At 39.0% G+C, this 10,647-nt stretch overlaps 1 protein-coding gene across 1 annotated transcript; it reads left to right on the top strand.

The window, feature by feature from the left end:
- Positions 1 to 6,349: 6,349 nt before the first annotated feature.
- Positions 6,350 to 7,627, top strand: GPR63 (G protein-coupled receptor 63). The gene has a single exon (XM_054722558.1). The coding sequence runs from the start codon at positions 6,365 to 6,367 to the stop codon at positions 7,625 to 7,627; it is 1,263 nt and encodes a 420-aa protein (XP_054578533.1). The 5' UTR covers positions 6,350 to 6,364.
- Positions 7,628 to 10,647: the final 3,020 nt, after the last annotated feature.

Here is a 10,647-nt window from a genome sequence, read left to right as displayed (position 1 = left end):
AGGACAGAAACCTGTCCTGATGGTCATATCCCACCAGGTACTTGTTTCATCTATTCCCTGTGTTTGCTTCCCAAATAGACAAGATACACTACATGTTTCAGTAAAGAACTATGAAGGAAATACTGTACAATGAACTCTTATTTTAAGGGTTTCATAACTAAGGAATAAAGGGAGGCATTGGGTTATGAGTATAATAACAGAATTTCTTGTTAGTGATTTAGTAGCTTTTGAGTATATATTGTATGCCAGGCTATTAACTGGGTTTCAGAATACAGTGCTGAGCAAAGAAATGGCACATCTGTGCCTTCCTGGAGTTTGCTCTCCAGACGGGGTAGGGGCGGAGTGGGGTGGGCATGGGCACAGGCATGAGTCAGGGGATGCCATGGATACTGTAAAATGATTGTGGGTCGAGTATTATCACAGAGAAGTACATGTTAAAATGAGACAGTAGAATAGAGGTGGGGATTGGCTTGGTCAGGGGACCAGTGATGGAAGAGTAAGAATTCACAAAGTGGACAGGGAATAGGATTCACAAAGTGGACAGTAGCAGGAGGCAGTTTATCCACTTAACAAATGTTTACTGAACATCAGCTGTGGCAGGCACAGTCATCCGTGCTGGGAATCCAGTTGTGAATAACCCAGGCAAAAGTTGCTTCTTTATGCAAGTTGTTGGTAGTTTGGACAGGATGGTGTAGATACATTAGAGAGAAATGGCCTGATAGGAACAACATTTAAGAATTAAAATGTACAGTTTTGGGGGATGGAATAAATCATAACTGAGGGAGGAAGATGTGAACATGACTGTTAGGTTTCTGGCTTGTGTAACCAAATGGGTGGTAATCTAGTCTCTGAGCATGAGAACACTGGTGTGGGGTAGCTTAGAGGGGGGACGTGCAGAATTTGAGATATCCTAGTGGAGATGTTAAATGAGCAGTTGGGTGCATGAGGCTGGAACTCAGAAGTGAGCTTTGGACCATTAATACAGTATATCAGGTATTTGAATGCAGGTAATTGAGGGAGTAGGCAGGAGGAGATTGCTTATGGCATGAGAAGAACAAAGCAAAGCTTTTAAACCTTAAAAAAATTTTTATGTGTGTTTCTAAAATAGACTAAATTATAATTGCTTTTAATTAGCATGTGTATTTCAGTCTGAGTGCCCATGTTACACCCTTAGGCATAAAAAACAAAACTTTTCACCCTTGCCCCATGCAAATAGTTTATAGGTGATAACAGATATTCAAGTTTTAACATAGCAGTTATGGGTCTAGGCAGGCTTTTTTGTTTTAAGATTACAGGTTCATTATCTAATAATAAGACTTGGTATTTCACTCTAAATGTTGCATTTACAGACAAATATCATTGTGAGAAACATCCATGACAGGTAAGTAATATATCTGTGAACTACTCAAAAAGGTTGATGAAATTAAATTGGCCAGTATTTTCCCCAATAATAGTTTCAAGGCAGGTAAAGATTCTCAGCAGAACAATGACCTAATGAATGTGAGCTTGAGAATAAAAATAGAAATAGGAGACAAAAGGAATATTAATAAATCCTGTCACCCATAGGGCTCATAATTTTTTTTCCTTTTTGTATTTCTATAGATTCCAGAAGGTTAATCTTCTATTAGCCACTTAAAAAATACATTTTCCTAGTTTTTAATTATAATTAACATTCCTTTCTATTAAATGCTGACCTTTCTTGCCACTTGAGTTTCAGTTCTAATTGTCACCAGAAGTCACGTAGAATATTCTCCTTGAAACAGGGCCCTTGCTGACATTTAGTTTCTACATAACATTTGTGGGGAAAAGTAACATGAATACAATAAATCCTCACGCTTAATAATCTAATTTTTTAAAATGTCCATGGAAGAACTAAATGTCCCATCATGATAATTTTTTTTTTGTGGTGAATGTTCTGGTTGGAATTAGAAAAATATCAGAAATAGAACAGAACACTGCTTATGGTTCATAACTTAAAATGTTCACACAGCATTTTCCTCTTTAGTTTTATTGCATATAGGGTTTAAGTTAGATATACCTTGAAAGTAAGTGAAATTTTAGTGCAATAATGATATTCTCTGTATAAAAATAACTTTAAATAAATCCTCCCCTACCCCATCCACTGCACTTGAGTGTTACATATTCTCTTTTGGTTAGTTTGTTCAAAGCTTTCTATTACTATACCTACAGGTAAACCAAAAATAATAATAGAATTCAGTTCCCCAAAAGTAGACATTGCTATTGTGGTAGAAATTTATTTATTGATTATTGTTTTTAATTTTAAAGCAGATTGCCCCCTGAAAGGGATTGCTTTTTGTTTTGTTTTTAATGAAATAAAGTTGGAATGTTAGTTACTTGTAAAGTGAACTGTGTGGCTCTTTACTTCTGGTCCCACCCACCTCATAAGAGAACAGGAGTATACTTGCCTCCATCCTGGTGTGTTCTTTGTGTATCATTCCATTTTCTAATTAGAATCTCTAGACATGTAATAAGGGCCTGTTATGGGCAAAGAATATGAATTTGTTTGTGATGCCTGTTGTATTTTAATTGGCATTTCTCAATCCAAAAGTTCTCTGAGGATTGGGGTGTGCCTGATTCTTCTAAGCCTATTTCTCTGGAAGTATTGAGGATAAGGAGATCTCTGTTCTGGTCTGTCCAGTCAGTTACCACACCACCATCTGCTTTTTGCTTTTAAAAACCCCTATCTATTGCCTTAGCCGGTTTGGCCTGTGGACTGAAGGGTCCCGGGTTTGATTCTGGGTTGTGGGCTTGATCCCCAGTAGGGGGCGTGCAGGAGGCAGCCAATCAGTGCTTCTCTCTCATCATTGATGTTTCTATCTCTCTCTCCCTTTTCCTTCCTCTCTGAAATCAATTTAAAAAATTAAAAATAAATAAAAATCCCTATCTATTTATGGTCTTTCATTCACACCTCTTATCCTTTTGGGTTGTACCTTTTTTTTTTTTTTTTAAATCCTTCTACTGTCATTTCGGTGTGATTTTGAGATGTGGATCTATGGTCACTCAGCCCCATTTAACCAGAAATCCAGGAACCATTTGTTCATTGCTGTCTCTCTAGTGCTTGGCACACACTAGATTCTTAAATAAGTATTTGATGAATGAGTAATTGAATCAAATGAATTAGAAGTTTTTTTTATAGTAATGGGATTATATATATATATATACATATATATATATATATATATATATATATATACACATACACATATATATATATATATCAACCTAAAAAGTGTCTTTTTAAATGTGGTTTTGCTTTGGCTTCATTACAGCTTTTGTTTTTTGTTTCTCAACCTGATAAAGTAAACTAAGTGTTTTGAAGTGTGTCCATCAACAAAATGAAAAGGCAATGTACTGAATGGGAGAAAATACTTGCAAATCATATATCTGATAAAGAATTGATATCCGAAATATATAAAGAACTCACACAACTCAATAGCAGCCCCCCAACAATCCAATTTAAAATGGGCAGAAGATCTGAATAGACATTTTTCCAAAGAAGGCTAATAAATACATCAGGGAATTGCAAATCAAAAATCACAATGAGATAGCACCTTACACTTGTTAGAATGACTATTATAAAAAAGGCAAGATATAAGTATTGTCAAGGATGTGGAGAAAAGGGGACCCTTATGCAATGTTGGAGGGAATCTAGATTGGAATAGCCACTGTGGAAAACAGTATGAAGGTGCTTCCAAAAATTAAAAAGATTAACTACAATATGACTCACCAATTCCACTTCTGGATATTTATCCAAAGAAAATGGTATAACATAAAAAGATATCTGCTCCCATGTTCATTGCAACATTATTTACAACAGCCAAGATATGGAAACAACTTAAGTGTTCATTGATGGATGAACGAATAAAGAAAATGTATATACATACATCTGTATGTATGTATAAATGTATATGTATATATGAATACACGTAATAGAATATTATTCAGCCATATAAAAGAATGAAATCTTGCTATTTGCAACAACATGGATGGATCATGAGGGCATTATGTTAAGTGAAATAAGTGAGACAGAGAAAGACAAGTATAGTGTAATCTCAGTTATATGTGGACTCTAAAACTGAACAAACGAAAACACACAAACTCATAGATACAGAGAATAGATTGGTGGTTTCCAAATGTGGGGGGTAGGGAGTGGCTGAAATGGGTCTAGGAGGTCAAAAGGTACAGACTTCCAGTTGTAAAATATGTAAGTCATGTGATGTAATATACAGCATGGTGACTATAGTTAATACTGTTGCATTGCATATTTGAGAGAATAGATCTTAAAAGTTTCATCACAATGAAAACAATTTTAACTTTGTGTGATGACAGATGTTAACTAGTCTTATTGTGGTGATCATTTTACAGTGTATACAAATATCAAATCATTATGTTGTATACCTGAAATGAAAATAATGTTGTATGTCAATTATATTTTAATAAAAAAATAAAAAATGAAGTGTGTACTATTTCAGGATGGATAGATGTTTACTTGGTCAAGCACAATTATAGCTGTTATTTTAGGCTGATGATACACATTTGTCTGTTTATATTTTCCTATAGATAGACTTGTATTGAGGCTGATTTATGTAGCAAGCACAGTCTTTATTCTTGTATATTTAGTTAGTTCTAAAGAAAATATGGTGATTAGGGTATATAGCTTTCTAACTACCATTGGCCCTTTGTGGTTAATAAAATTTGAGAGTCACTGGCTTAGTGTGGCATCTCAGCCAGGTATATTTTGCATTTCAAAGTGAAAATGGATAATATCTTGTAGGAACAAAGAAATTAAGCTGTGAAAGTGAGAGTAACTAGTAAAATTAATATTTTGAACAAGCAGATAAATACTCTCCTTACTCAGCCTTGACAACAGAGGGGACTGTAGAGAGAAACAAGTACGATAGAGAGCTAATGATTTGTCTACAATGCTGGATCTTGGGCCTGTCAAATGGGGTGCCTCCACCCTCCCTACCCCAAGAAATGAATAAGTGAACATTCGGCGTTTACCCCTAAAATCAATGACTAATTCTAAGTCAAAATAACGAGCAATTTATAGTGTTATTTTAAGCTTCTGTGCATTTATCCCCCCCCCCCCCAATCTTTGGTATTTATTAAAGGAATCTAGCCAGAAATCCAAAGAGGATTCTTCCTAATTAAATAACTTATCTCTGCAATAAAGAAGGAACAATCCACATCACAAAAATGGGCTAGTAAGATGGTAGACTAATAAAGTCCCCTATTGAAAACTTCAGGGTTACAGAAGTTGGGGGTAAGGATAAGAGAAAGGTGACTGGAAACGTGTTGGAGTAAGATAACCAAATATATGTAAGTTTTCTGGAATAGATTCTCTACTGCTGAATATTCTTATGGGCATCTCCTTTAGAAATTCCATCTTCATTATTTGGTTGACATCTTCTATCAAGTTTTAGGGAAAAGAAATTTTTCAATTTCTTTGATCTTTTCAGATAGAAGTATTTGTATCATCAAATAAAGGATGCAAGTTAGTGGTCATGGGAAAGAAGAGAGAATATGAGAATATAAAGAAAGCTTTGAAAAGAGAAAAGAAGTCTTGAAAATATGATCAAGACTTTTTACATATAATTTTTCTTGTCATTTTGAATAACTTTTCCAAGGTGGTGATGGTGAGATTTCTGGGAAAAAAACACACAAAGAAATAGAAAGCCAGGAAACTATTTCAGACCTTTCATAGAAAATAACCTAGTAGGTGTTATAATAAAAGTGGTAAGTAGAAAACTGAGTTCAGGTTTTTTTGCCATCTAGTTTTGTGCTCACGTAAACATAGAATATGAATCTGTACCAGAAAGCTATTAAGAAAAACATTAGTACTCTCAGGAGAACCAGATAATAAAACCTGTATTAATAGTGACTGTGGAAAGGCCAAGTTGGTACTGGAAACTTAAAAGAAAGTAGGTAAGGTTCTGACTTTTGACTTTGAAGTGGTAATACATTTTCATTCTTTTCACTTTCACTTCATACGTGAGTGTCATGAAATTTCTGTCATGGCTGACTAAAAATAAAACAACAGGACAACAATATTTTAGTGCTACTTGAGCTAGAGATGTAAATATTTTTGAAGGGTTAAAGAAAGCCGATCCTCCATGCTGAAAGGTAAGAAGTCAGATGTTATTTATGAAGCTCCTTTCTCACTTACTTTTCGTATTTTGGGCTTATTTTCAGGCAAAAGGACTTCTGTGGGAGATGGAGCGCTGTCTGTTTTCCAGAACATGTTTCCAAGCCTGTCAGGGAAACGTGAAACTGCTGCTGGGTGTTGAGATGCTGGAAGAACGCCCGCTCAGCTGCTAGCGCCTTCCCTCCTACTGAAGCCATGGTCTTCTCCGCAGGGCTGACTGCGTCCCAGACTGGGGCAACCAACACGACGTACGTAGTCTATGAAAACACGCCCGTGAACATGACGGCCCCGCCACCAGTCCAGCATCCTGGCATTGGGCCGCTGCTTAGGTACAGTTTTGACACCCTGGCTCCCACGGGGACGAGTTCCTTGACCGTGAATAGCACAGCTCTACCCCCAACACCAGCAGCGTATCAGACTGGCCTACACCTGCCTCTGCAAATCATCCTTTCTGCTATCATGATATTTATTCTGTTTGTGTCTTTTCTCGGGAACCTGGTGGTGTGCCTCATGGTTTACCAAAAGGCCGCCATGCGGTCTGCCATTAACATCCTCCTGGCCAGCCTGGCGTTCGCAGACATGTTGCTTGCAGTGCTGAACATGCCCTTTGCCTTGGTAACTATTCTCACCACCAGATGGATTTTTGGGAAATTCTTCTGTAGGGTGTCTGCCATGTTCTTCTGGCTGTTTGCGATCGAGGGGGTCGCCATCCTGCTCATCATTAGCATCGATAGGTTCCTCATTATAGTCCAGCGGCAGGACAAGCTAAACCCCTACAGGGCTAAGGTTCTGATCGCAGTTTCTTGGGCTGCTTCCTTTTGTATAGCTTTCCCTTTGGCTGTAGGCAGCCCTGACCTGCAGGTACCTTCCCGAGCCCCCCAGTGCGTGTTTGGGTACACAACCAGCCCAGGTTACCAGGCTTACGTGATTCTGATTTCTCTTATTTCTTTCTTCATACCCTTCCTGGCGATACTGTATTCGTTTATGGGTATACTCAACACGCTTCGGCACAATGCCTTGAGGATCCACAGCTACCCTGAGGGTATATGCCTCAGCCAGGCCAGCAAACTGGGTCTCATGAGCCTGCAGAGACCCTTCCAGATGAGCATCGACATGGGCTTTAAAACACGTGCCTTCACCACCATCTTGATCCTCTTTGCTGTCTTCATCGTCTGCTGGGCCCCGTTCACCACGTACAGCCTTGTGGCCACGTTCAATAAGCACTTTTACTATCAGCACAGCTTTTTTGAGATTAGCACCTGGCTGCTTTGGCTCTGCTACCTCAAGTCTGCATTGAACCCCCTGATTTACTACTGGAGGATTAAGAAGTTCCACGAGGCCTGCCTGGACATGATGCCCAAGTCCTTCAAGTTTTTGCCGCAGCTCCCTCGTCACACAAAGCGACGGATACGCCCCAGTGCTGTCTACGTGTGTGGGGAACATCGGACGGTGGTGTGAATATGGCAACTGCCTGAAATTTTGGGTGATGGTTGTTCTTTACTGGACTCTGAATTTTCTTTCACATGGCTTTTCCACCTACACTTCCCCATTTTTTTATAGGTTTGTGTGTAAGTGTGTGTGTGTGTGTGTGTGTGTGTGTGTGTGTGTGTGGTGCAGTATAAAGAAAGAATGGCGACTAGTTATAATTCTGTTACCAAGGATACACAATAGGGCAGTGATCACAGATGTTACCTCCAGGATTCAACAGAAATCCTCTATTTAGGGTGGGAAGATGGTTTTTGTATCTCTGGTTGATTTTGTTTTGGAAGTAGGAATCAGGATTGTGCTTTATTGAGCCTGCAGTCACACTGAATTGTCGGTGTTTGGGATGCTGCTCAGGTGTGCTTAGTTGAGTTTATTCTTTTTCTTCTGGAAAACACTGCTGCTTTTTGCCATTGTATTGGAGCCAAAAACCACATACATCTCAGTAGATAAATACTTACTTTTGTTTTAAGAAATAACCCAAGGAGGTTAGTGACATTTCAAAGGTCATTAATATTTACTTTGGTGCACTTTAGGAAATAATGTACAAACTAATTCAGTCATGTTTTTCAGAATTGTTTTTATACATGACATGTTATGCTTTAGGAGACATTGCATTATCATTTCTAGAAAGATCGTTTTAAAAAATGTTTTATCTGCATGTACAGTTTTAAAGGAGAGAACATAGACATGTAGATATTTTTCTAAGCACAATAGCAATTCTTTAGAGCAATAGGGCAAAGTCAAGAAGGCAGAACATTCTTGCAAATTTAAATGGGATGCAGTGAGGAGTGGCTGGTGTGGACTGTGGTGACTCCTTTTACTCAAGGATTCTCACTGAGTCCGGCAGGGAGAAGGACTTACCACTCTTGTACACCTACCATGTGCCAGGCACTGTGCATCCTTTTATCCTCACAGCATCCTGTGAGGTAGGTATTATTTCTTCCTTTTTCACAGATGAAGAAAGCAAGTCTCAGAGACTAAAATCCTGCCCAAGGTTAGTCGTAGAGCTGGGACCCAAAACATCTGTGGGAGTCCCGAAGCTGTGCCGTCTCCCTGTGCCACACAGACACAAATTCGGGTTCAGATGTTTCATAGTCGAGAGGGGGCTTTGCATATCCTTTTTTTTTTTAAGACTATAAAACCTTTTAAAAAATAACTTCATCTTTTAAATTACCAAAAGACATGTGAAACGAATCCAGAAAGTCTGGGAAGTATAAACATGAAATGAAATCACACAACCACCCCTTCACAGTGGAACTTTAAAATCGTAGATAAATAAGACGATCAGGGAATAAGGTGACACTTTGGTTTACAAAAAAAGGACTGACAGTTACGGAGAAGGTCGGTACAGCTGTGTGTCGGTCTTGGCTTTGTGGGTTTGGAGGCGTCCAGTGGTTCAGCTGTCTCTAAATGGTCCAGGGGTGCGAAGACAGCACTGTGATCCGAGCTTGCCCCTAGCAGAGCTGGGGTCGGTGGATATGCTCCGAAGTGAGTCTCCTACATAGAAGCAAAGGTAAGCCCTGGTCCAAGCGTAGAGCAAGTTGTAATAGGGCTGGTCTGGGGTTTCAAGTTATTTTTCTCTTGCTGATGATCTGACCCCCTTGGTGCATCCAGACCCTTTGGTCCCCTTCTTCCTGGAGCCACTGATACACGTGATAAAATAGCTGACAGGGCTGGGGCTGCAGACGAAGCTACAGGGGCTGAAACTGCAGCCCCGTGGCTACACCATGGGCTTTATAAATAGGTAAGTAAACCATGAACGTTTTTTTTTTTATTTATAGCATCTTTTTGGAATTTTAGTGTTTTGCGAACCTCTGTTTTTTCAGTTGTGCAACCAGAGCGTTGGATTAGATGAATCTGAGGTCTGGCCCAACTGTAACGCGCTTCCCTCCCTGTGGGAGTGGAGATGTTTGAAGCGCCCCGGTGACGTCGGCTTCACTCTTTGGTCCCCAGTGTTACTTCTTTACATTTCGTTCCATTAGCTCTTTCTTAACACTGACCGTCTGAAGAGCACGTGGCACAGGATCAGGAGCTAGGACTTCCCAAGTTTGATGACACCACAGAAGATGTGGGAAACCCTGCTCTTGCCATTGTAACAGTGTTGGAACTCATTTTCCAGTTGAAGAACTTTTTTTTTTTCAGACGCGAGCATATTGTTTAACGTGTTGGTTAGGGATCATCTGATGATGACAGTCACCTACCTCTGGTTTCTACTTCTATTACTCACAGGTAAAACCGTGGCGTCCATAGGGACCTTAGAGAACATAAACACTATAGTAGATACTAGTAGCACATTGAAGTGTGTCATGCTTTCCATTTTCAACTGGATTTCAAGCAGATATTAATAAGCATATTTGAAATTAGACTTTCTCTAAGGAAAGCAAGCATGCTCTGTATTCATCTTACAATATATATTGGCAGTGGGTCTTGAGACTGCTTTTTGTTTGGAGTGGAGACTGAGTTTTGGCTTTCTTTGTCCGTTTTTATGAGCAGTCCTTAGGTACTTTTGTGCTGCTTGTTAGGCCGTGCATCATCTGGTGAGAGCTCTGGACTGCCTGCTGAGATGCTCGGTGTTTGTGGAAGAAGAAAGAAGGAAGAAAAAAGGGGCCTTTGTGAGAGTTGAGCAACACCGATCAGCAGTTCTCTTTACACTGGATAATCTTGATCAGATGACAGTTTACAAATCATTTTGAACGTTTTTATTATGTATACAATTTGAAAGCTTTAAAAAAAAAAGTACTATGGAGTACCTTTGAAAAAATTAGGTGCAGACTCCTATGTTGCCTATTCCCCTGTATTTTCTTGAGGGGAAAATAAATACCACTACTAATTATCACCACTGACTGACATAATCAGAAATGTTTTTGTTTTCACTTTCCTTCTGGCTAGAAAGTAAGAAGCATGAAAGACATAGTGAAATATGTGTGGTCAAAAGAAATCCCCTATAGTTTGGAGTAGTGATATTCAAGCTTTAATATGAATATGTGTCTAAG

Source organism: Eptesicus fuscus, chromosome 10 (assembly GCF_027574615.1).
Source record: "Eptesicus fuscus isolate TK198812 chromosome 10, DD_ASM_mEF_20220401, whole genome shotgun sequence".
NCBI classification, from domain to species: domain Eukaryota; kingdom Metazoa; phylum Chordata; class Mammalia; order Chiroptera; family Vespertilionidae; genus Eptesicus; species Eptesicus fuscus.
The sequence above is the reverse complement of the archived record's forward strand: the minus strand, read 5'-3'. Positions and strand labels throughout refer to the sequence as shown.